This window comes from Pseudorca crassidens, chromosome 5 (assembly GCF_039906515.1).
Source record: "Pseudorca crassidens isolate mPseCra1 chromosome 5, mPseCra1.hap1, whole genome shotgun sequence".
NCBI lineage: Eukaryota > Metazoa > Chordata > Mammalia > Artiodactyla > Delphinidae > Pseudorca > Pseudorca crassidens.
In genome coordinates this window covers 21,082,975-21,109,851 of record NC_090300.1, presented here as the reverse complement: position 1 = coordinate 21,109,851, position 26,877 = coordinate 21,082,975, and the positions used below count along the sequence as shown (strand labels likewise).

Below are 26,877 nucleotides of genomic sequence, written 5' to 3'. Positions count from 1 at the left end.
CAGGCGATGCTAACGCTCTTGGTAGGAGGACAACCCTTTGAAAACCAATGACTCAAAATGACCTTTCCTCACTCCCAAATCTGATGCATCTGGAAGTTGTAATATATAAAAAGAGAACTGTAACTGTTTCCTTTTATAAACTGATATTTTTAAGGGAAAATTTACTTTTGAAAGTGGAAGTTTTCCCTGAGTAAAAGAAAGGGAATTCTTTATGAAAATTAATGCACAGGCAAGCATCTGCAGTCTTTTAGAGCAGTGTTTCTTGGACCTTATTGCGCATGTGATTCACCTGGGGATCTTTTTAAAATGCAGATTCTGATTCTGCCCATCTGGGATGGGGCCTGAGTTTCTGTTCTTGTAACAAGCCCCCAGGTCATGAGAAGCAAGGTTCCAAAGAAGAGGAAACACAATTCTGTCCTGAAACATAGGTCACGTAAGTCATATTTAAAGTCATGGAGGTAGACCAGTGGTGCTGTTAAGTCTGAGATGGTTAAAAAAAAAATTCAGAAAAGGCAACGTTCACCTGACAACTAGGCTTTAAAAAAGTAAAACGTTTTGCTTATTTTGTTGATGGTGGAATAGACTTGGATGAGCATAGTTATGATGAAAATTTTAATTTTTAGAATCTAAAATAAATTCAGACTTACAGAGCCAAGAAGTGGCAACAGGAAGGACTTTTTTTTTTTTTCCAGCAGAAGTGCCCTTTTAATTTCTCTTGACATCTAAAGCATCTAAGTAAAGAGTATTCTTGCCTTTCTGAGTGGGTTAGTTGCAGAATAATCACTGAAGTGTTCAGTTAGCAAACAAGTTGTAGTTCATTATGAAAGAAAAGAATGACAGTACCTCTAGTGGGCCTGTGATAGCATCTCTGATCTTACACCCTCTGTTGCCTCTTCCAAAATATGAACAATCTTTCTGTGTTTTGTAAGTGCTTTCCCAAAACAAAATATAAACAGCCTACCTAATATCTTTGCTATCAAACTCTGAAAGATTTGTTGGACTACCTAGGGCGAGATTTATTGGTCGAGATTTATTCTAAGATGCTTAATGTGTTTTAGACATTCCTTTGGATTACCTTTTTAAGACATTCCCTTACATTTTTTCACACCTCTTCCATTCTTAAAAATTGACCTAATGCCCAGTAAACATTTTAGACATTGTTTTTACAACCTAAAATTAGAAATTTATCTGTTATTCCCATCACAAGTATAATGCCTTCTACACTTCTTGCATTGGTTTCTGCATGGGTAGTAAAATTGTATTCAGAATTACGCAGAATAATGAGCAGTCTCTGGGTAAATGAGACTCACCCTCATGTGCTGCAGGGTGATTAAACAGACATACCAATATTATTATATACAAAAACTGGTAAACTACTGAAAATATTTGATGCTACAAATGGGTATACATATAGTAGATAACAAGCATAAACATGTGAGTTGTGAAGTTTACATTTCGTAACCCAGCATTTTTAAATTTTAAATCTAAATTTCAATTTAAAATTTAGGTAATTTTCATGACTTATTTGAAAATTAACATTTACTTTGGAGTTAAAGATCACAAATTAACTTCCTTAACTATATCCGTTACCAACTTATAGTTTGACACTAGAAAAAAATCTATTCTTTTAAGCATAAACTCATGTATAATTTCTCTTGCATGGATATTTTCTATTAATAAACATGGAGGCAGAGTCAAGATGGCAGCATGGGAAGATGCAGAGTTAGCGTTTCCCCACAACTATGGTACCAACTGGCCCCTGGTAGGGGACTCTGACACCCAAGGAGACGGGAGGAACCCCAAAGTGAACCGGTAGGACATAGGGGGACTAAGAGGGGGAGGTGAAGTGGAGGCCAGACAGGATCAGTGACCCTGAGGCTGGGGAGATCAGGAGAGGCAGGCGGGAGGGTCCCTCTGGGAGGAGTGGGAGAGGAGCAGAGGGCGTTTGAGCCCAGAAGGCCTGCTGGGCTCCCAGGTGAGGTCCCCTGCCCTCTGAGAGCAGGGGTGTGGGGCATGCCTGGGCCCCTTCTGTTCCTTGAGCCTAAGTCCCACCCCCTCCAAGAGCCCCCAAGGCCTTTTCCAGCCCTGTCATGGTCCTGACCATTGGCCCCACCCACCACCCAAACCTCACCCTTGCTTAGACCCTGCCCTCCACAGCCAAGGCCTATTTCCAGCCTTTTTTTTTTTTCCCCTCCTCCTCTTTTTCACTATTGTGGTACTGGTGTACCTTCTGGTTGTTGATAGATCTATATTTTTATTTTTATATTCCTAACATATCTGTTAGTTTCCTAGTCTAATTTTTTACTTTGTTATTGTGGGGTATTTTTCTTTTTTTTGCCACCCCAGGTGGCTTACAGGATCTTGGTTCACGAGCCTAGGAGTGGGCCAAAGCTCCTGCAGTGGGAGCTGTGAGTCCGAACCACTGGACTAACAGAGAACCTCAGACCCCAGGGAATATTCAGTGGAGTGAGTTCCTACAGAGTTCTTCATCTCAGCACCAAGACCCAGCTCTACACAGTAGCCTACAAAGCCCAGTGTTGGAAGCCTCAGGCCAAACAACCAGTAAGAGAGGAATACAATCCCACTCATAAAAAAAAAAAAATGAGATGGCAAAAAAATATGTCACAGATGAAGGAGCAAGGCAAAAACCTACAAGACCAAATAAATGAAGAGGAAATAGGCAATCTACCTGAAAAAGAATTCAGAGTAATGATAGTAAAGATGATCCAGAATCTCAGAAATAGAATGGAGGCACAGATTGAGAAAATACAAGAAATGTTTAACAAAGATCTAGAAGAACTAAAGAACAAATAAACAGAGGTGAACAATGTAATAACTGAAACGAAAAATACACTAGAAGGAATCAATAACAGAATAACTGAAGCAGAAGAACGAATAAGTGAGCTGGAAAACAAAATAGTGGAAATAATAGCTGAGGAGCAGAATAAAGAAAAAAAGAATGAAAAGAATTGAAGACAATCTCAGAGACTTCTGGGACAACACAAAATGCACCAACATTCTCATTATAGGGGGTCCCAGAAGAAGAAGAGGAAAAGAAAGAGTCTGAGAAAACACTTGAAGAGATTATAGTTGAAAACTTCCCTAACATGGGAAAGGAAATAGTCACCCAAGTCCAGGAAGCACAGAGAATCCCATACAGGATAAACCCTAGGAAAAACACACCAAGACACATATTAATCAAACTAACAAAAATTAAAAGAAAAAATATTGAAAACAGCAAGGGAAAAACCAAACATAACATACAAAGGAATCCCTATAAGGTTATCAGCTGATTTTTCAGTGGAAACTCTGCAGGCCAGAAGGGAGTAGCAGGACGTACTTAAAGTGATGAAAGAAAAACCTACAACCAAGATTACTCTACCCAGCAAGGATCTCATTCAGATTCGATGGAGAACTCAAAAGCTTTTCAGACAAGCAACAGCTAAGAGAATTCAGCACCACCAAACCAGCTTTACAACAAATGCTATAGAAACTTCTTTAAGCAGGAGACACAAGACAAGAAAAAGACCCACAAAAACAAACCCAAAACAATTAAGCAAATGGTAATAGGAACATATATATCAATAATAACCTTGAATGTAAATGGATTAAATGCCCCAACCAAAAGACACAAACTGGCTGAATGGATACAAAAACAAGACCCACCTATATGCTGTCTATAAGAGACACAAGTCAGACCACTTCAGGGACATGTACAGACTGAAAGTGAAGGGATGGAATAAGATATTCCATGCAAATGGAAATCAAAAGAAAGCTGGAGCAGCAATACTTGTATCAGATAAAATAGACTTTAAAATAAAGACTGTTACAAGAGATAAGGAGGGACACTACATAATGATCAAAGGATAACTCCAAGAAGAAGATATAACAATTATAAATGTTTATGCACCCAACATAGGAGCACCTCAATACATAAGGAAAATGCTAACAGCCATAAAAGGGGAAATCGACAGTAACACAATAATAGTAGGGAACTTTAACACCCCATTTACACCAATGGACAGATCATCCAAACAGAAAATAAATAAGGAAACACAAGCTTTAAATGACACAAGAGGGCTCCCCTGGTGGTGCAGTGGTTGAGAGTCCGCCTGCCAATGCAGCGGACGCGGGTTCGTGCGCCGGTCCAGGAGGATCCCGCATGCCGCAGAGTGGCTGGGCCCGTGGGCTGTGGCCGCTGGGCCTGTGCTTCTGGAGCCTGTGCTCCACAGCGGAAGAGGCCACAGCGGTGAGAGGCCCACGTACTGGAAAGAAAAAAAAATGACACAAGAGACCAGATAGGTCTAATTGATATTTATAGAACATTCCACCCAAAAGTGGCAGAATACACTTTCTTCTCAAGTGCACGTGGAACATTCTCCAGGACAGATCACATCTTGGGTCACATATCAAGCCTTGGAAAATTTAAGAAAATTGAAATCGTATCAAGCATCTTTTCTGACCACAATGCTATGAGATTGGAAATCAATTACAGGAAAAAAACATAAAAAACACAAACACATGGAGGCTAAACAATACGTTACTAAGTAACCAAGAGATCACTGAAGAAATCAAAGAGGAAATTAAAAAATACCTAGAGACAAATGACAAGGAAAACACAATCCAAAACCTATGGGGTGCAGCAAAAGCAGTTTTAAGAGAGAAGTTTATAGCTATACAAGCCTACCTCAAGAAACAAGAAAAATCTCAACTAAATCTAACCTTACGCCTAAAGGAACTACAGAAAGAAGAACAAACAAAACCCAGAGTTAGCAGAAGGAAAGAAATCATAAAGATCAGAGCAGAAATAAATGAAATGGAAACAAAGAATACAAAAGCAAAGATCAGTAAAACTAAAAGCTGGTTCTTTGAGAAGATAAACAAAATTGATAAACCTTTAGCCAGACTCATCAAGAAAAAAAGGGAGAAAACTCAAATCAATAGAATTAGAAATGAAAAAAGGAGAAATCACAACTGACACTGCAGAAATACAAAGCATTATAAGTGACTACTACAAACAACGATATACCAATAAAATGGACAACCACGAAGAAATGGACAAATTCTTGGAAAGGTACAATTTTCCAAGACTGAACCAGGAAGAATTAGAAACTATAAACAGACCTATCACAAGTAATGAAATTGAAACTGTAATTTCAAATCTTCCAACAAACAAAAGTCCAGGACCAGTTGCCTTCACAGGCCAATTCTATCAAACATTTAGAGAAGAGCTAACACCGATCCTTCGCAAACTCTTCCAAAAAATTGCAGAGGGAGAAACACTCGCAAATTCATTCTACAAAGCCACCATCACCTTGACACCAAAATCAGAAAAAGATATCACAAAAAAAGAAGACTACAGGCCAATATCACTGATGAACATAGGTGCAAAAATCCTGAACAAAATGCTAGCAAACAGAATCCAACAGCACATTAAAAGGATCATACCCCATGATCAAGTGGGATTTATCCCAGGGATGCAAGGATTCTTCAATATATGCAAATTAATCAATGTGATACACCACATTAACCAATTAAGGGATAAAAACCATATGATCATCTTAATAGATGCAGAAAAAGCTTTTGACAAAATTCAAGACCCATTTATCATAAAAACTCTCCGGAAAATGGGCATAGAGGGAAACTACCTCAACATAATAAAGGCCATTTATGACAAACCCACAGCAAGCATCATACTCAACAGTGAAAAACTGAAAGCATTTCCACTAGGATCAGGAACAAAACAAGGATGTCCACTCTCGCCACTCTTATTCAACATAGTTTTGGAAGTCCTGGCCGCAGCGATCAGAGAAGAAAAAGAAATAAAAGGAATCCAAATCGGAAAAGAAGTAAATCTGTCACTGTTTTCTGATGACATGATACTATACATAGAAAATCCTAAAGATGCCACCAGAAAACTACCAGAGCTAATCAATGAATTTGGTAAAAGTAACAGGGTACAAAATTAATGCACAGAAATCTCTGGCATTCCTATACAACAACAACGAAAAATCAGAAAGAGAAATTCAGCAAACACTCCCATTTACCACTGCAACACAAAGGATAAAATACCTAGGAATAAACCTGCCTAAGGAGGCAAAAGACTTGTACTCAGAAAACTGTAAAACACTGATGAAAGAAATCAAAGACGATATAAACAGATGGAGAAATATACCACGTTCTTGGATTGGAAGAATTGATATTGTGAAAATGAGTATACTACCCAAAGCAATCTACAGATGCAGTGCAACCCCTATCAAACTACCAATGGCATTCTTCACAGAATTAGAACAAAAAAATTTACAATTTGTATGGAAATACAAAAGACCCTGAATAGCCAAAGCAATCTTTAGAAAGAAAAACGGAGTGGGAGGAATCAGGCTCCCTGACTTCAAACTATACCAAAAAGCTACGGTAATCAAGACAGTATGGTGCTAGCACAAAAACATAAATATAGGTCAATGGAACAGGATAGAAAGTCCAGAGGTAAACCCACGCACCTATAGACCCCTAATCTATGACAAAGGAGGCAAGAATATACAATGGAGAAAAGACAGCCTCTTTGATACATGGTTCCGGGGAAAGTGGACAGCTACATGTAAAAGAATGAAATTAGAATACTACCTAACACCATACACAAAAATAAACCCCAAATGGATTAAAGACTTAAATGTAAGACCAGACACTATAAAACTCTTAGAGGAAAACAGGAAAAACACTCTTTGACATAAACCATGGCAAGATCTTTTTTGACCCACCTGCTAGAGTAACAGAAATAACAAAAATAAACAAATGGGACTTAATTAAACTTAAAAGCTTTTGCACAGCAAAGGAAACCATAAACAAGACAAAAAGACAACCCTGAGAATGGGAGAAAATATTTGCAAATGAAACAATAAACAAAGACTTAATCTCCAAAATACACAAACAGCTCATGGAGCTCAATATCAAAAAAATCCAGTTAAAAAATGGGCAGAAGACCTAAATAGACATTTCACCAAGGAAGACATACAGATGGCCAAGAGGCACGTGAAAAGATGCTCAACATCACTAATTATTAGAGAAATGCAAATCAAAACTACAAGGAGGTATCACCTCACACCAGTCAGAATGGCCGTCATCAAAAAAATGTACAAACAAGAAATGCTGGAAAGGGTGTGGTGAAAAGGGGACCCTCCTGTGCTGTTGGTGGGAATATAAATTGATAAAACCACTATGGAAAACAGTATGGAGGTTCCTTAAAAAACTAAAAATAGAACTACCATACGACCCAGCAATCCCACTACTGGGCATATACCCTGAGAAAACCATAATTCAAAAAGAGACAGTACCACAATGTTCATTGCAGCACTATTTACAATAGCCAGGACATGGAACCAACCTCAATGTCTATCGACAGATGAATGGATAAAGAAGATGTGACAAATATATACAATGGAATATTACTCAGCCATAAAAAGAAACAAAACTGAGTTATTTGGAGTGAGGTGGATGGACCTAGAGTCTGTCATACAGAGTGAAGTAAGTCAGGAGGAGAAAAACAAATACCGTATGCTAACACATATATATGGAATAAAAAAAAAATGGTACTGATGAACCTAGTTGCAGGGCAAGAATAAAGAGACAGACATAGAAAGTGGACTTGAGGACATGGGGTGGGAGCGTGAAGCTGGGGCGAAGTGAGAGCAACATTAACATATATTCACTACCGAACCTAAAATAGTTGGCTGGTGGGAAGCAGCAGCATAGCACAGGGCGATCGGCTGGGTGCTTTGTGATGCCTAGAGGGGTGGGATAGGGAGGGTGGGAGGGAGGCTCAAGAGGGAGGGGACATGTGTATGCATGTGGCTCATTCGCCTTGTTGTGCAACAGAAACTAACACAGTATTGTGAAGCAGTTATACTCCAATAAGGATGTATTAAAAATAAATAAACAAACAAACATATAAAAGGGAAATGTTCATCCCCATCTTTTCTGTCATATTATGAAACATCATTGTATGAAGTCATGTAAATGGCAAAAATTAATACTCAAACTTATTCTTCAAAGAGATTTAATCTGTATAGAAAACAGTTAAAAATCACTATTAATATGCCTGTAACAGGAGATATTAGAGAAAGTGTGTATGTGTACATATGTGTCCGACACCGTCAGAGTGATTGGAGGTCCTGAATACATTTCACTTTGTGAAGGCCTTAATGTTGTGACTTTCATAAAGTGCTTTGCAGTTTTAGGGTAGCATAAATTAAGTATAGATTGCACTAAAATTGAAAATGCTTTACTAGGAGATTCTGAAGAGTGAAATAATGAAGTGCATCTCTCCAGAACTTGATTGCTTTACAACATTCCCTCTTATTTTTGGATAGAAAAATTATAAATACATTTACACAGGTACCATTTTAAAACTGTCACAAGTATGGAAGCAAATGAGATTTTTTATCCTTTTTAACTATATAAACTCAGGAAGAAGCTGGCCCTTAGAGTATGGCATGTAAGAAACTTGGTTTTTATATAATTTGTATTATTTTGTATTAGTCTCAAAATGATTAGGTTTTCTTTAGAGCGAGTTACTTTTCTGTGTAGAGTCTGTGTGCTCTCTAACACTGCTGCTACTCTCGCTCTACCCCTTTGACCACTTCCGAAGTTGTACGGCTAAATAAGATAATCTCAACAGAAAGGTATGGTTTACCTGTGCCGCTGGTCGACGACAGCCTTGGATGGTAGCCTCCAGATTATTTTCGGTTTCGGCTCCCCAGTGGCTGAGCAGTTCAGTAGTAGTTTGTCCCCCAGATTCACCTCCGTCCATTTCTGGGATGCAAATTCTATCCTGGGGATCGTCTCTCGTTCTTCCACTGTAAGAATTACCACCCTTCTCTCTGAGCCAGTGGAGCTGGTAGCAATGCATTCATAAGTGCCCCGGTCTGAAGAGGCTATGTTTCTTATAAACAGAGTTCCATTTGAAGATAAGAACTTGGAATTGACGAACTGTAATGGTTTCACTTCGCTGCCATCAGAGAGGACCCAGTGAACACCGGGCTGAGGAGTTCCTTTGGCAGTACAGGGCAGTTTCAAACTTTCACCCCAAGTCCCTGCAATAACTTGCCTCTTTTGTTCTAGAATAACAGGTGGCGCCGCAATAACTTGTATTTTAACCAGCAGTGCGTCCTGGCCCGCTGGGTTGCTGGCCACGCATTTGTAAAAGCCCCTGTCATAAACGCTGAGATTGTGGATGACCAGCGTCCCGTCAGATGTCACCAGGGCCTGCCTGTTCCCCTCGGATGATTCAGAGACCACTGTTTGGTTTGCAAGAATCCAGGAAATTGTAGGGCTGGGCCTGCCTTCAGCTCTGCACTTCAGTTCCACTGTGCTTCCGGAATGGACTGTGATCTCCTTAGTATGTCTCTCCAGGATCCTGGGGGGATAGGAAACCACGGACAAGGTGACATGAAGGCGGTCTGTGCCAAATGGATTGGATGCTGAGCACAGGTACTGTCCACGGTCCTGAAGGTCCACCCTCTGTATGGACAGGGTGCCATTGGGGAGCACCTGGAACCTGCTATTCTGTTTCCTTTTAGACAAATCAAGTCCTGATAAGAAGAAAGAAATTTATAGCCATAGGTCATCAAAGTTTAGGTAATAAACATAAATTGCTCACATGGAAGTCTCAAGAGGAACGCTATCTTTTTATTAGGCTACTGGGAAAAAAATATATTTAAAATTAAGACACCTAGTCTTCAGGTTAGTAAAGTTATTTCTGGATTTTTTTTTTAAAATAAAACTAATTTTAATGTAAAAGCCAGATGCTTCAACACAGTGACCACTCACAATTTCTTTGGATCTGCTTTCAAAGCATTTCAAAAAAATGGTCTTAACATATGTTTTAAAACCTTCTAATGAGCAAAAAGCCATGCATATATCAAATAAGGATATTAATTGTTTCAGTCTTGGAGAAATCTGAGGTTGATGTTGATTATTTGGCTACATAACCCCAAAACATAACACAGTGTTTTCCTTGTTTTGTAACTAAAGAAGATGAAGCGTAAAGAAACAGTTTCAAATACCTGATGAGACTCTGGTCCAGTGGATAGTGGGCATGGGATTCCCAACAGCTTCACAAGGAAGAAAGGCATCTGAGTTAGCTGGAACAGTAAAACTTGCCGCTCTTCCTCCAACTATTCTGGGCCTTTCCAATATATTCCTAGATAAAGAATCAAAGGGAAGGAATTTGGAAGTTGTTATTTTTTGAATTGGTGTCTTATCGAAGCTACTTTTCTTTGCATTCTTCTGTATATCCCAATTTGAAGCATGAGTGGTGTCCTCTGGCAGATCTGGAGTGGGCAATATGCTCACTACTGGCTTTTTGACCTTTTCAGCCATTTCTGGGTGTGACTTGTGCCAAAAATGGTTTTCTGACCAGGGAGAGGGAGTCAACTTAGAATTCTGTGATTTAGCTGTTATTAGTGCTGGCATAGAAGTAGAACGTAACAGATTGGAGTAGATAAAGTGGGTGATTCCAATTGTGAACTTGGCATTTGGGTGAGTTTGGGGAGATGTTACTGCTAATTGCTGTGGATGAGCATTGTGCTTTGAGGATTCATGTGACTTCACCATTGTACTTGTCATCGTCCTGAAAATGGGAGTTGCCATATTGTCAGCAACTGCATTTTGGTTACTCAAGGGAGGGGAGGTGGGAATTGGCATTGGAGTGGCACTGGCGCTCAGGAAGGGTGGCACAGTTGAGCGTCTAAGGATTTTATTCCTAGTGGTGGTACTCCGGTGTCGTTTGCTGGACAAGGTGGTTTCAGAAGCAGCTGTTCTCTTCAAAGTCTGACTACTCTTCTGGGGTGGTTCTTCAAGCACATCTGTCAGATGAAAGGTTCTTGGATGAAGACCAGCTGTGCTTGAAATTTCTTTTATGTTTTCTAGAAGAGAATGAGTGAGAGCAGACACACTGGGTTTGGTTGAAGTTTCAGCTGCTGTTAGAACAGGAAGTGTCACAGTGGTGGGTGTAATGAAGCCAGAAATCTGGCTGGGAGAGTTATTTGGGTCATTCCTATTCTTTTGAGGCTCCTTTATTCTTTGTACTTTTCGTGCCCTGGGTCTGGCTATTTGGGCTTTGTTGATAATGATAGATGCAGGGGCAGTAGGAGTAGTTGTCAGCATGGCTGTTTGCAGTGATACGAAATCTGTACTTGATTCTTTGCTTGAGCTACTAGGAGATGTAGGGTAAACAGGTGGGAAGGGCAGCTCCTTCACTGTTGGGAGACTTATACGACTGTGTGTTCTAGTGGTACTGTGGTGAGTTGTAGCTGATGTTACGGATGGCATTTGCATCACACTTGCTGAGAGTGTTGTGAAATGGAAGGGGGAAACTTTATCTGTGGGTAAAGCAGGAGATATTTTAGGAAGAACCAAGTCTGTGCTTTTTTGTGAACCAAATTTTTGCTGATTCTTTAGCTTTTCTTTTTGGATATGGTTATTTACAAAGATATGATGCCAGGGAACTTTCCTTCTTGAAAGTCTTGTAATGGCTATAGTAGTAGGCATAGGTGGCTTGATGGTGGGACCTGGAAGTGGCGATACGATCACTGAATCTCTTTTAGCTTCACTGGCTTTAGACATGCTTGGGTAACTAATATCTGTTGCATGAGTCATAACTGCACAAGTTGGAGTCGCTTGGGTACTTTCAGCACTGAAATATTTTATTGTCTGTGTTGTTTTCTCAACATCTACATTTGGTTTTTTCTCAAATAGTAATGATGGATTGTGGACTAGAGTTGTAGATTCTTCTGCTATGACTCTGGCAATTTTAGCTTCAGGGAGGGTGATGGGGGAAGTCCTTGGAAAAGGCAATGCTGCTGCAGCAGTGGTGAGTCTTTCTCTGGGAGAACAGGATGGGCACTCCACATTGTGCTCTGTGGCTAAAAATGCAGTGGTTCTTTCTACAGAAGAACCTCTGCGTGTTGGCCCCACAAAGTTGTATCCATGCTGTCGGAAAATTGGAGTTCGCCCCCTGCTCCAGATTTTCCTCCGTCTTCCAAAGTGCCTGGACAGTGGAGTGTTAATTGTACTATTTCTAGGAATGTGTAACTGAGAATGAGCACCAGTGTATGGGTCTGAAGGGAGCTCAGAGGTGTTAGGTTTTTGAGTAACGTGAGAATGGGAATGATGGCTCCAGGGTTCGCTGACTCCTATTACAGACATCTGATGACTCTTTGTGGCATTTACTGATCCTAAAAATACATCAGCTTTACTGTTAGCACTGCCCAGAATTTTGATACGGACATCTTTGATTGTAGTAGCCCCCACTGTTACTGGGGATGCACTTTGCAAATGCTCTCTTTTTCTCTCCATGTCATCAGTATCCTGAAATTGACTTGCTTCAGGTAGTAGAGGAAAGATAGTAGATAAATTTCGGTTGGTTGTGCCTTGCATTTTGCTTGATGTGGTTATGTTCATATTCTTTGACATGGCTTTAGTTTTAATAGTAGTAGATGGTTTGAAACCTCTTGGTTTTTCAGGCAGTAGTATCTGTGGACTCACAATTGGGGAGACTTGGGTGCCAGCAGTTATACTTGTCACAGGGCTATCAGATGATTTTCTGGACTCAGCAGTCACTGTCCTTGCCAGAACACTGGGAGCTTTAGTCACCAGGACCATAAATTCCTCATCTGGAGGGAGCATGCCTGATGAGTCTACTTCCTCACCAGGTATTTCCAGGAGTTGGGTGACTGGTAGAGGTGGCTTTGTTATGGTATTTTCTCGCTTCTCAGGCACAATGTTCTTTTTAGCTTTCTCCAGTAGTGCTGCCCAGTGTTGTGGGTCAATTCTCCGGGCAGAGGGAGGGAACTGCCTCCTGTGCTCTCCGAAACGTCGGTTGGTTGCATCTCCACGCCGCTGGGCTATTAGCACCCCATGCTTAGGATTCTTACTTGTGATTGAGACTTGTTTTCCAGCCTCAGCCCTCACTGGAGCAGATGTGGGGAGCTGTGCAGCTGGTGGGTCCTTACGCTGAGCAATGGCATTGGGCTCATCAAACCCAGATCCATCTGTTTCTACATTATGCTCCACTGGCTGTTGCCCTTTTATTTTGACTGAAACTTTGTTAATTAACAAATCGATCCCTGATGGGTTGGCTGCTACACAACGATAATGACCCTGGTCTTTTTGAGTCGCCTGTAATATTCTTAATGTGCCATTGTTAAGAATTTGCTTATCTCTTGAGGACTGATAGAGCACAGTGTTTCCTGGAAGAACCCAGCTGACAGAGGCATCTGGGATACCCGTAGAATGGCATGGAAGGTCAAGTGTTTCACCAATGGAAACTATATGACGAGCTCCATTTTCCTGATAAGCTTCTATGTAGGGCTCTACCACCGTAATCCTATAGGTGAGAATATCTGCGTCATCGTAATTGGTGCTTATGCAGTGGTATATGCCTGTGTCAAAACTATCAGCCATCTGGAGTTCCAGTTTTCCACTTTTGTCTATCAGGATTCGTCCATCCTCACTAACGTAAGGGGCTCTCACTTTACTTCCATCAGCTAGAAGCCACTCCAGTTGTGGGGGAGGGTCTCCTTGGCTGGGGCAATCTAGGTCAATGGTCCCACCGACCAAAACAGTGCGTTCCCGCTTAGTATTGTTATCCCTGGAAATCATGGTCCATTTGTGTTTCTCTGGCTTCTTCTCTGCCCTTGGTAAAGTGACTTGGGCATCGCTGGAGTACTGGATCTGCAGTGTACTGAGTGTGGTGGCAGTTCTGTTTAGCTGCAAGGAAATTTGGTCTTGCATCAACCAAGAGGGATCTGCTCTGAGATCAGCCGCAACGTTGGTAAAGATGTCTTCAGGCTTCAGTACCACCTGTTTATATTTGTAGCAGAGTTGTGGTGTTTCAGTGAGCAAGTGGCTCCTTTCTAGGATCAGAGGAGAGTCACTGTACAAAGCCAGCACTTTCCACACTGGCTGAATGTGACTGTAATCTATGTTACACACCAGAGATGTTGAAAATGATGCGTTTAGCATGATATAGTCATTTTCTGCAGTGAATGCAGTGGATGACGTTGTTGAGGGCTTTTGGATACTGCAGATCATGTTAGCTTCATTTCCAGACTGGTCTGTCATATTCAAAGTCAGGGAGCCGAAGGGTGCCATGAAATCTTGGGGAGAGATGGACACAGAAACACTATCTTCCAGAATAGTCAGGCTCTTCAATTTCAGGGAGGGGTCAATGGTTGGCTTGGCACACAGGAAAGCTGCAGCTGGGACCATAACTAAGGGCCTGCCTTTAGCGGTCCTGGGGTTCATGCAACGTGGACATTGCTGAGGACTGGAGGGACTTCTGTCTCTTTTGCATTTTATTATATCTAGAAAAAATGACAATTGAATTATTGCCAGTTGTGGCTTCTTTATGAATTAACATTTAAACATTTTGAATAAGTAGCTTTTGCTAGAATTTAAAACAACAATTTAGAAATTTTAGTGTCTCGTCCTTTTTTTTTTTTTTTGTCTTTGGATTGATTTCTGAAAACAAATTGTCTATATACCCTGCCACAATATCATATCTATAGGCACAAGGATTTTGTCTGTCTTGTTCACTGCTATATTTCCCATGCCTATAAAGTACCTGATATATATATTTGGTACTCCATAAATATTAGTTGAATAAATAGTTTCCTTATCTAGGGAAACAAAATGCTATGCTTATGTTTGTCGCTTTTTATTAACTTGTGTATTATTTAGTTCTGTTTCCCCATTTTAATGTTTTAAGACTCAGAGACCTTCACTGTCTTTTAAATGATAACCTGTTTGATAAATTACCATTTATGAGCCCTTGGATATCATTAAGAACCCAAGTTTCTGTCCATTACCAAAAAGAACAATGAGTGAATTACAAGGTAACTTGGTGTGGTCTAGCTTGGCCACAGTAGGAATGGAGACAGAAAGATGGTTGCAGGAGATAATGAAGTCGGTAGAACCAATCAATAAGAGGTGAGGATGTGGTTGAACAGAGAGGGTGATTAAGAAGAGTGAAGGAAGACACAGTATGACTTTGGTAACTGAGGTAGACTCAATGGAGGAAGATCAAGTTTAATGGGGAAAGAGGAACATTGTGCCCAAGCAACGGAGCAGCCCATTAAAGGACTGACACTTTGGTGAAGTCAGAAGCCTGAAAAATCTTATAGCTCTTAGACCACCCTAAGCCTTTGCGAATCATAGAAATCTCTTCTTTCAGGTATTCAGATATCACGTACGTGGTCATTTAAAAATACAGCTCTGGTGAGCCTATTTAAAATGGCTGGTCACTGCAATACTTGATAAGAGGTATGGAGTTTTACCTCCTACAAAATACAGCCAGGGACTTCCATGCTGTTCCATATCATGCATTAGACACAGCATTTAAAAGAAGCATTGTACTTCTTAGAAGATATCACGTGACAGAGTGGCCAGACAGGGTCAAATCACCTTCCCATGTGTGCATGATTCCTCTCAAAGGCTTGAGAAAATCTCTTTGACCAATGACTCCAAACCCTTCAGTGTGTACTTCAATGTTACAGGCAATGCCACATATATCTGGCTACTCAGCATTCTTCAGCAAAATTTAAAGTCCCAACTTACACAGAGGAGGTAGCTGGCAAGCCTGCAAACCTCTTTGAGCACTCATAAGAGGCTCTTCTCAACCACCCACTTACCAACAGCTGTGACCTTTTACCTACTTCCCAGTACCCTGGGCTCAAACCCTGCTATAGCAAAAAAACATGGGAGACTTCTGGCTTAATTAAACCTCATCACAGAATTATGATCCCATCTTGGTTTGATTATTGCTCAGCCCTGGACATCAGGTATTTTACCTCAGTTGCAAATCTGATCATGTCATTTACATTCTCTCCACCACACTCAGTTCTATTCACACAGAAACACTTTCCATTCCTCAACTCTGCCATGCCTGATCAAGCTCAGGCATATGTTGTTCCTCCTACCTTCCAGTACACTTGCCGTCTGACAGGCCCTCTTCCATCACTGCCTAACTACTTACCTCCTTCATTACCCAGCCAGAAGAGTGCTACTTCTGGGTGGGCTCTCTTCTTTTCGTTCTCCTGGTACCTTCCACTTCTCCTATCATAGCCCTTATTGCCCACTAGTAGAAAGACTTGTCTAGTTGTCTGTCTTCCCACAAGACTGTAAGCCCATTACTTGTTGATCTGTGTGTCCCAACCCTGGCAAAGGGACGGTCAGGAAAGATTACAGGAAGTAAGGAAGGGCAGCCTAATTCTAAGACCACATTTCTTCCACATTTTAGCTTATAAATTGAGATGTGTCTTACAACTGAAGGTGCTTTACAGTAGCGGCTGACCAGCTGGCAGTCTTGATATAGCTACCACTGCTTGCACACACACAAATACTATTACAGCTGTTGATATTTACATATATTGTTTTCTCTTCAATTGAGTTACATGCACTGTTGGTATTACATATATTGTTTGCCACTTAAAATGTTTCTATTAAGATAACAATATGCTTTGCATTACAATAAGAAGTTATTATGCGTATAGAAAGGCCTGGAAACAGAAGCAGGACATAACTTTAATATTTGTGAAATAAGTGTTAGTCAGAGAAATGGCCACAAACCCATATTTCATAGAAAAGCAACACCTAGAGCTTTTTGGAACCTAAGAATGGAGGATACCCAAAAATAGATGAAGCTGTGTTACATTTAACTACTGAGATATGTGCAAAAGGACTGCCAAGTGAGGCAACTGAAGGTATGAGAAACTGTCGGTCTCTTAGAATAGATGGAAAAAAGGTCAAAGCAGAAGTTGATGTGACTGATTCATGAGTCTCACAGAATGATCATTAAGGCATCTCAGTCAAAGGAGAACACTTGATTGTTTAGACACGACCAAGAAATGTTAGCACTAATGGGTTTGGCTAATTATATATAATGAATGAATATATATAACATAATAATAGTGGGGGAATTTAACACCCCACTTTCATCAATGGACAGATCATTCAGACAGAATCAGTAAGGAAACACAGGCCTTAAATGACACATTAGACCAAATGGACTTAACTGATATTTACAGAGCATTCCATCCAAAAACGGCAGTATACACATTCCACTCAAGTGCACACGGAACATTCTCCAGGACTGATCACGTGCTGGGCCACAAAGCAAGCCTTGGTACATTTAAGAAAATTGAAACAGTATCAAGTATCTTTTCCACCTACAACACTATGAGATTACAGATTGATGACAAGAAAAAACTGTAAAAAACACAAACAGCTGGAGGCTGAACAATATGCTACTAAACAACCAATGGATCACTGAAGAAATCAAAGAGGAAATCAGAAATACCTAGAGACAAATGAAAACAAAAGTACAACGATCCAAAATCTATAGGATGCAGAAAAAGCAGTTCTAAGAGGGACGTTTATAGCAATACAATCTTAGGAAACAAGAAAAATCCCAAATAAAAAACCTAACCTTACACCTAAAGCAACTAGAGAAAGAAGAACAAACAAAACCCAAAGTTAGTAGAAGGAAAGAAATCATAAAGAGCAGAGCAGAGAGGGCAGACAGCAGAAGCAAGAAGAACTACAATCCTGCAGCCTGTGGGAAAAAACCACATTCACAGAAAGACAGACAAGATGAAAAGGCAGAGGGCTATGTACCAGAGAACAAAATAAAACCCCAGAAAAACAACTAAATGAAGTGGAGATAGGCCACCTTCCAGAAAAAGAATTCAGAATGATAGTGAAGATGATCCAGGACCTCGGATAAAGAACAGAGGCAAAGATCGAGAAGATGCAAGAAATGTTTAACAAAGGTCTAGAAGAATTAAAGAACAAACAAACAGAGATGAACAATACAGTAACTGAAATGAAAAAAACACTAGAAGGAATCAATAGCAGAATAACTGAGGCAGAAGAACGGATAAGTGACCTGGAAGACAGAATGGTGAAAATCACTGCCACGAAACAGAATAAAGAAAAAAGAATGAAAAGAAATGAAGACAGCCTAAGAGACCCCGGGACAACATTAAATGCAACAACATTCACATTATAGGGGTCCCAGAAGGAGGAGAGAGAGAGAAAGGACCTGAGAAAATATTTGAAGAGATTATAGTCGAAAACTTCCCTAACATAGGAAATAGCCACCCAAGTCCAGGAAGTGCAGAGAGTCCCATACAGGATAAACCCAAGGAGAAACAGGCCAAGAAACATAGTAATCAATTTGGCAAAAATTAAAGACAAAGAAAAATTACTGAAAGCAGCAAGGGAAAAATGACAAATAATATACAAGGGAACTCCCATAAGGTTAACAGCTGGTTTTTCAGCAGAAACTCTACAAGCCAGAAGGGAGTGGCATGATATACTTAAAGTGATGAAAGAGAAGTACCTACAGCCAAGATTACTCTACCCAGCAATGATCTCATTGAGATTCGATGGAGAAATCAAAAGCTTTACAGACAAGCAAAAGCTAAGGGAATTCAGCACCACCAAACCAGCTCTACAACAAATGCTAAAGGAACTTCTCTAAGTGGGAAACACAAGAGAAGAAAAGAACCTACAAAAACAAACCCAAAACAATTAAGAAAATGGTAATAGGAACATACATATCACTAATTACCTTAAAGGTGAATGGATTAAATGCTCCAACCAAAAGACACAGGCTTGCTGAATGGATACAAAAACAAGACCCATATATATGCTGTCTACAAGAGACCCACTTCATACCTAGGGACACATACAGACTGAAAGTGAGGGAATGGAAAAAGATATTCCATGAAAATGGAAATCAAAAGAAAGCTGGAGTAGCAATACTCATATCAGATAACACAGACTTTAAAATAAAGAATGTTACAAGAGACAAGGAAGGACAGTACATAATGATCAAGGGATCAATCCAAGAAGAAGATATAACAATTATAAATATATATGCACCCAACACAGGAGCACCTCAATACATAAGGCAATTGCTAACAGCTCTAAAAGAGGAAATCAACAGTAAAACAATAATAGTGGGGGACTTTAACACCTCACTTACACCAATCAACAGATTATCCAAATAGAAAATTAATAAAGAAACACAGCTTTAAATGTCACAATAGATGAGACAGATTTAATTGATAAGACATTCCATCCAAAAACAGCAGATTACACTTTCCTCTCAAGTGCGCATGGAACATTCTCCAGGACAGATCATATCTTGGGTCACAAGTCTAGCCTCAGTTAATTTAAGAAAACTGAAATCATATCAAGCATCTTTTCTGACCACAACGCTATAAGATTAGAAATCAATTTCAGGGGAAAAAAAACATAAAAAACACAAACACATGGAACCTAACAATATGTTACTAAATAACCAAGAGATCACTGAAGAAATCAAAGAGGAAATCAAAAAGTACCTAGAGACAAATGACAATGAAAACACAACTATCCAAAACCTATGGGATGCAGCAAAAGCAGTTCTAAGAGGGAAGTTTATAGCTATACAAGCCTACCTCAAGAAACAAGAAAAATCTCAAACAATCTAACCTTAAACCTAAAGGAACTAGAAAAAGAAGAACAAACACAAGCCATAGTTAGCAGAAGGAAAGAAATCATAAAAATCAGAGCAGAAATAAATGAAATGGAAACAAAGAATACAAAAGCAAAGATCAGTAAAACTAAAAGCTGGTTCTTTGAGAAGATAAACAAAATTGATAAACCATTAACCAGACTCATCAAGAGAGAGAGGACTGAAATCAATAAAATTAGAAATGAAAAAGGAAAAGTTACAACAGACACTGCAGAAATACAAAGCATCCTAAGAGACTACTACAAGCAACTCTATGCCAATAAAATGGACAACCTGGAAGAAATGGACAAATTCTTAGAAACATATTACCTTCCAAGACTGAACCAGGAAGAAATAGAAAATATGAACAGACCAAGCACAAGTAATGAAGTTGAAACTGTGATTAAAAATCTCCCAACAAACAAAAGGTCAGGACCAGATGGCTTCACAGGTGAATTCTATCAAACATTTAGAGAAGAGCTAACACCCATCCTTCTCAAACTCTTCCAAAAAATTGCAGAGGAAGGAACACTCCCAAATTCATTCTATGAGGCCACCATCACCCTAATACCAAAACCAGATAAAGATACTACAAAAAAAGTAAATTACAGACCAAAATCAATGATGAATATAGATGCAAAAATCCTTAACAAAATACTAGCAAACAGAATCCAACAACACATTAAAAGGATCATACACCATGATCAAGTGGGATTCATCCCAGGGATGCAAGGATTCTTCAATATATGCAAATCAATCGATGTGATACACCATATTAACAAACTGAAGAATAAAAACCGTATGATCATCTCAAAAGATGCAGAAAAATCTTTTGACAAAATTCAACACCCATTTATGATAAAAAAAAACTCTCCAGAAAGTGGGCATAGAGGGTCCTACCTCAACATAATAAAGGCCATATACGACAAACGCACAGCAAACATCATTCTCAATGGTGAAAAACTGAAAGCATTTCCTCTAAGATCAGGAACAAGACAAGGATGTCCACTCTCACAACTATTATTCAATGTAGTTTTGGAAGTCCTAGCCATGGCTGGACTATCACCTCACACCAGTTAGAATGGGCGTCATCAGAAAATCTACAAACAGCAAATGCTGGAGAGGGTGTGGAGAAAAGGGAACCCTCTTGCACTGTTGGTGGGAATGTAAACTGATACAGCCATTATGGAGAACAGTATGGAGATTCCTTAAAAAACTAAAAATATAATTACCATATGACCCAGCAATCCCACTACTGGGCATATACCCAGAGAAAACCATAATTCAAAAAGACACATGCACCCCAATGTTCATTCCAGCACTATTTACAATAGCCAGGTCATGAAAGCAACCTAAATGCCCATCGACAGATGAATGGATAAAGAAGATGTGGTACATATATACAATGGAATATTACTCAGCCATAAAAAGGAATGAAATTGGGTCATTTGTACAGACGTGGATGGACCTAGAGACTGTCATACAGAGTGAAGTAAGTCAGAAAGAGAAAAACAAATATCGTACATTAACACATATATGTGGAACCTAGAAAAATAGTACAGATGAACCAGTTTGCAGGGCAGAAATTGAGACAGAGATGTAGAGAACAAACGTATAGACACCAAGGGGGGAAAGGGGTGGGTGGTGGTGGTGTGATGAATTGGGAGATTGGGATTGACATGTATACACTGATGTGTATAAAATGGATGACTAATAAGAACCTGCTGTATAAAAAAAAATAAAATTCAAAAAAAAACCCAACACTAGTAAATTTTAAATAAAAAAGATCAGAGCAGAAATAAATGAAATAGAGATGAAGAAAATAGAAAAGATCAATGGAACAAATTCAGTTCTTTGAAAAGATAGACAAAATTGATAAACCTTTAGCCAGACTCATCAAGAAAAAAAGGGAGAGGACTCAAATTAATAAAATTAGAAATGAAAAGCGAGAAGTTACAATGGACACCACAGAAATGCAAAGGCTCCTAACAGACTACTATCAATACAAGCAACTATATGCCAATAAAATGGACAACATAGAAGAAATGGACAAATTCTTAGAAGGATACAATCTCCCAAGACTGACCAGGAAGAAATAGAAAATATGAACAGACCAATCACAAGTACTAAAATTGAAACTGTAATTTTAAAATTCCCAACAAACAGAAGTCCATGACCAGATGGCTTCACAGGCAAATTCTATCTAACATTTAGAGAAGAGTTAACACCTATCCTTTTCAAACTCTTCCAAAAAATCACATAGGATCGGAACTCCCAAACTCATTCTATGAGGCCCCCATCACCCTGAATCATACAAGGATACCACAAAAAAAAAAGAAAAGAAAGAAAATTACAGACCAGTATCATTGATGAGCATAGATGGAAAAATCCTCAACAAAATATTAGCAAACTGAATCCTACAATACATTAAAAGGATCATACACCACGATCAACTGGGATATATCCCAGGGATGCAAGGATTTTTTTAAATATCTGCAAATCAATCAGTGTGATACATCACATTAACAAATTGAAGAATAAAAACCATATGATCATCTCAATAGATTCAGAAAAAGCTTTTGACAAAATTGAACACTGATTTATGGGGGAGAACTCTTTAGAAAGTGGGCATAGAGGGAACATACCTCAACATAATAAAGGCCATATATAACAGACCTACAGCCAACATCATACTCAATGGTGAAAAGCTGAAAGCATTTTCTCTAAGATCAGGAACAAGACAAGGATGTCCACTCTCGCCACTTTTATTCAACATAGTTTTGGAAGTCCTAGCCGCGGCAATCAGAGAAGAAAAATAAATAAAAGGAATTCAAATTGGAAAAGTTAAAACTGTCACTGTGTGCTGATGACTTGATACTATACATAGAAAATCCTAAAGGTGATACCAGAAAACACTAGAGCTCATCAATGAATTCAGTAAAGTTGCAGGATACAAAATTAATACTCAGAAACCTGTTGCACTTCTATACACTAACAATGAAAAATCAGAAAGAAAAATTAAAGAAACAATCCGATTTACGATCGCATCAAGAAGAATAAAATACCTAGGGATAAACCTACCTAAGGAGGCAAAAGAACCGTACTCCAAAAACTATAAGATGCTGATGAAACAAATGGAAGATGGCACAAACAGTTGGAAAAGTACACCGTGTTCTTGGATTGGAAGAATCAATACAGTAGTTCCCCTACACACGAATGAGTTCCATTCCAAGAGCGTGTTCATAAATCCAGTTTGTAAGTCCAACGAAGTTAGTCTAGGTACCCAACTGACACAATTATCTATATAGTACTGTACTGTAATAGGTTTATAATACTTTTCACACAAATAATACATAAAAAACAAACACAAAAAATAAAACATTTTTAACCTTACAGTACAGTACCTTGAAAAGCACAATAGTATAGTACAACAGCTGGCATACAGGGGCTGGCATTGAGTGAATAGGCAAGAAGAGTTACTGACTGGAGGAGGAAGAGAAGGTGGGAGACGGGAGAGCTGAAGGATCATCAGCAATAGTATAGAGGGCAAGCTGCAATTTCACTCATGCTTGACATTGATGGCACAGGTTCTGGTTCCTTGCTGGATTCAATTCTATCTACCCTATTGAAAAAAACGATCCAGTGATGTCTGGGTAGTAGCTCTTTTTTTCTCATCATAGATGATAACGGTAGCACTGGATTACATCCTGAATGGCTGCTGCAACCTTCGTGTACCATTCTACATTCAGATCCTGTGTCTCAAAAACTAACAGTGCCTCCTCAAATAAATAAAATCCCCTTGCCATCTCCTGCACTGTGAATCTCTTTGGTTCTTCAGTTCCTTCTTCTTCCTCTTGTCTCTCTTCATCCTTTCTCTGGTCCTCCAATTCCATCAGGCCTTCAATGCACGTTCGAATCTTTGAAAGTTTACAACTTGAAAGTTCGTATGTAGGGGACTTACTGTATTGTCAAAATGACTATACTACCCAAGCCAATCTATGGATTCAATGCAATCCCTATTAAATTACAATCCCTATTAAATTACCAATGGCATTTTTCACAGAACTAGAACAAAAAAAGTTTAAAGTTTGTATGGAGACACAAAAGACTCCAAATAGCCAAAGCAATCTTGAGGAAGAAAAACAGCTGGAGGAACTAGGATCCCTGACTTCAGACTACACTGCAAAGCCACAGTCATCAAAACAGTATGGTACTGACACAGAACATAAAAATATACATCAATGGAACAGGATAGAAAGCCCAGAAATAAACCCATGCACCTGTGGTCAATTAATCTATGACAAAGGAGGCAAGACTATACAATGGAGAAAAGACAGTCTCTTCAATAAATGGTTCTGGAAAAACTGGACAAGTACATGTAAAAGAATGAAATTAGAACACTCTCTAACACCATACACAAAAATGAAGTGGATTAAAGACCTAAACATAAGACTGGGTACTATAACACTCAATAGAGGAAAACATAGGCAGAACACTCTTTGACATAAATCGCAGCAATATCTTTTTGGATCCATCTCCTAGAGTAATGAAAATAAAAACAAAAATGTAAAAATGGGGCCTAATTACACTCAAAAGCTTTTGCACAGCAAAGGAAACCATAAACAAAAAAACAACCCACAGAATGAGAGAAAATATTTGCAAATGATGAGACTGATAAGGGGTTAATCTTTACAAAATTTACAAACAGCTCATGTAGCTCAATATCAAAAAAACAAACCCAATAAAACAAAAAATGGGCAGAAGACCTAAATAGACATTTCCCCAAAGAAGACATATAGATGGCCAAGAGGCACGTGAAAAGATGCTCAATATCGCTAATTATTAGAGAAATGCAAATCAAAACTACAATGAGAGTGCTGTACACTTGAAACTACAAAACTACCTCACACTAGTCAGAATGGCCATCATCAAAAAGTCTACAAACAATAAATGCCGGAGAGGGTGTGGAGAAAAGGGAACACTCCTACATTGTTGGTGGGAATATAAATTGGTAGTCACTATGGAAAACAGTATGGAGGTTCCTTAAAAAACTAAAAATAGAGCTACCATATGATCCAGCAATCCCACTCCCGGGCATATATCCAGAGAAAACTATGGTTAGAAAGGATACATGCATCCCAATGTTCATTACAATAGGCAAGACATGGAAGCAACCTAAATATCCACTGACAGATGAATGGATAAAGAATATGTGGTACATATATACAGTGCAATATTACTCAGCCATTGAAAAGAATGAAATAATGCCATTTGCAGCAAGATGGATGTACATGGAGAGTATAATACTAAGTGAAGTAAGTCAGACAGAGAAAGACAAACATCATGTTATCATTTATATGCAGAATCTTAAAAAATGATACAAATGAACTTATTTACAAAACAGAAACAGATTCACAGACATAGAAAACAAACTTATGGTTACCAAAGCTGAAAGGTGGGGTGGAGAGATAAATTGGGAGATTGGGATTGACATATACATACTACTGTACATAAACTACATAACCAACAAGGACCTACTGTGTAGCACAGGGAACTATGCTGAATATTCTGTAATAACCTAAATGGGAAAAGCATTTGAAAAAGAATAGGTATATGTATACATATAACTGAATCACTTTGCTGTACACTTGAAACTAACACAACATTGTAAAACAACTATAGCCCAATTTAAAAAAAGACCATAGGTGGCTGGTGGACTCATTTGTATTCACCAGCCAAATGGCTATTTAATTGATAAAATCTTAACAAAAACTGAGTACTATGTTCTAAGCACTTTCTAAGGGACATAGGAAAGGCAACACCCCTTCCTAGTAGGGATGAGTGCTGAGCAGTTTGTGGCTGGGAGCCCATCAGGCAGAAAAGTGCTCCAGACAGGGAAGGAGCAGGTATGAGGTGGTAAAACAGTGTGCGGTGTGTCTGGGATGAGAGCTGGAAGGAAGGAGATGAGGCTGAGACCCAGCAAGGAGCGTGCTGGGAAGACCTGGCATGATGGGCCAACGAGCTTGGGCTTTGTTCTCTAGGCCAGGGTCAGCAAACTTTTTATGTAAAGGGCCAGACAGCGAAGATTTTATGTTTTGCGGACCAGAGGTCTCTGACAAAATGGCTCGACTATGCCGCCATAGCACCAAGGCAGCCGTAGATGATATGTAAAGAACTGGGCATGACTGTGTTCCAATAAAACTCTACTTACGAAAGCTTGTACAGGGCTGGAATTGGCCTGTGGGCTCTAGTTTGGCAATTCCCGGGCTCTGTTAGGTCATTTAAAAAATTCTTTAGTATGTAAAATAACTGGATATCTAACAGTCAGTGGCATACTCCACCTGATGAAATGTTAGCTGCTAACCATATATATTAGCCTGATTTTACTACCAGAGCATGTAACTAGCAAAATGGCAAGTAGGTTTAACACTTTGTAGGAACTGAGCACAGAATCACTTCTCCCTATGGGCAAAATCTTATTTCTTCTTTCACTTCTACCTTTCTCAGATGAGTTTCCCCATTTGCTCACCATTCTCTCCCTGTAGTCCAGCTAGCAACTGCATGAAAATCCAGCAGTTCTTTCTCATTCCCCATTCTCCTTTATTTCTCCATAGCATTAGAAAGTATTGGGAAAACCCCGCTCAGTCCCTACTGCCTGTTAGGTATCTGTGAAGCTACTTTCAGGTGTGGTCACCTCATAATTCAATTTCTCATTCCCCAGACATGAAACACCATGAGCACTTCCTAGTTGGGTTCCCACTTCACCCCCTTCCCCAGGTCCATCCTCTCCACTGCTCACAGATTGGCCATCCCTAAAAAGCATTTCATTGGGAAACCCTGCGTTCAAATCTTCCACTGTAAAATCTCCCTTTTGTCGATAGGATAAAATTTAAAAATTTAGTCTGGCATTCAGCACTCCCCACAGTTGGGTTCAAAACCATCTATAAATAATAAATGCTAGAGAGGGTGAAGAGAAAAGGGAACCCTCCTACACTGTTGTAATTGGTGCAGCCAGTATGGAAAACAAACTGGAGATTCCTTAAAAAAACTTAAAACAGTTACCATATGATACAGCAATCCCACTCCTGAGCATATATCTGGAGAAAACTCTTAATTCAAAAAGGTATGTGCATCCCAATGTTCATAGCAGCACTTCTTACAATAGCCAAGACATGTCCGTTGACAGATGAATGGATAAAGAAGATGTGGTAAATATATATACACAATGGAATATTATTCAGCCATAAGAATGAAATAATGCCATTTGCAACAACATGGATGGACCTAGAGATCATACTAAGCAAAGTAACTCAGAG

General features: G+C 39.3%; 1 protein-coding gene across 2 annotated transcripts in view; it reads right to left on the bottom strand.

Moving 5' to 3' along the window:
• IGSF10 (immunoglobulin superfamily member 10) overlaps positions 1–26,877 on the bottom strand; it is a 41,260-nt gene that overhangs the window by 4,039 nt on the left and 10,344 nt on the right. For both annotated transcript variants that reach the window (XM_067737487.1, XM_067737486.1), the window contains exons 5-6: positions 10,062–14,363; positions 8,690–9,587 (exon numbers count right to left, since the gene is read on the bottom strand). In XM_067737487.1, coding sequence (XP_067593588.1) covers positions 8,690–9,587; positions 10,062–14,363 — 5,200 coding nt within the window. The remainder of the gene's footprint in view (positions 1–8,689; positions 9,588–10,061; positions 14,364–26,877) is intronic.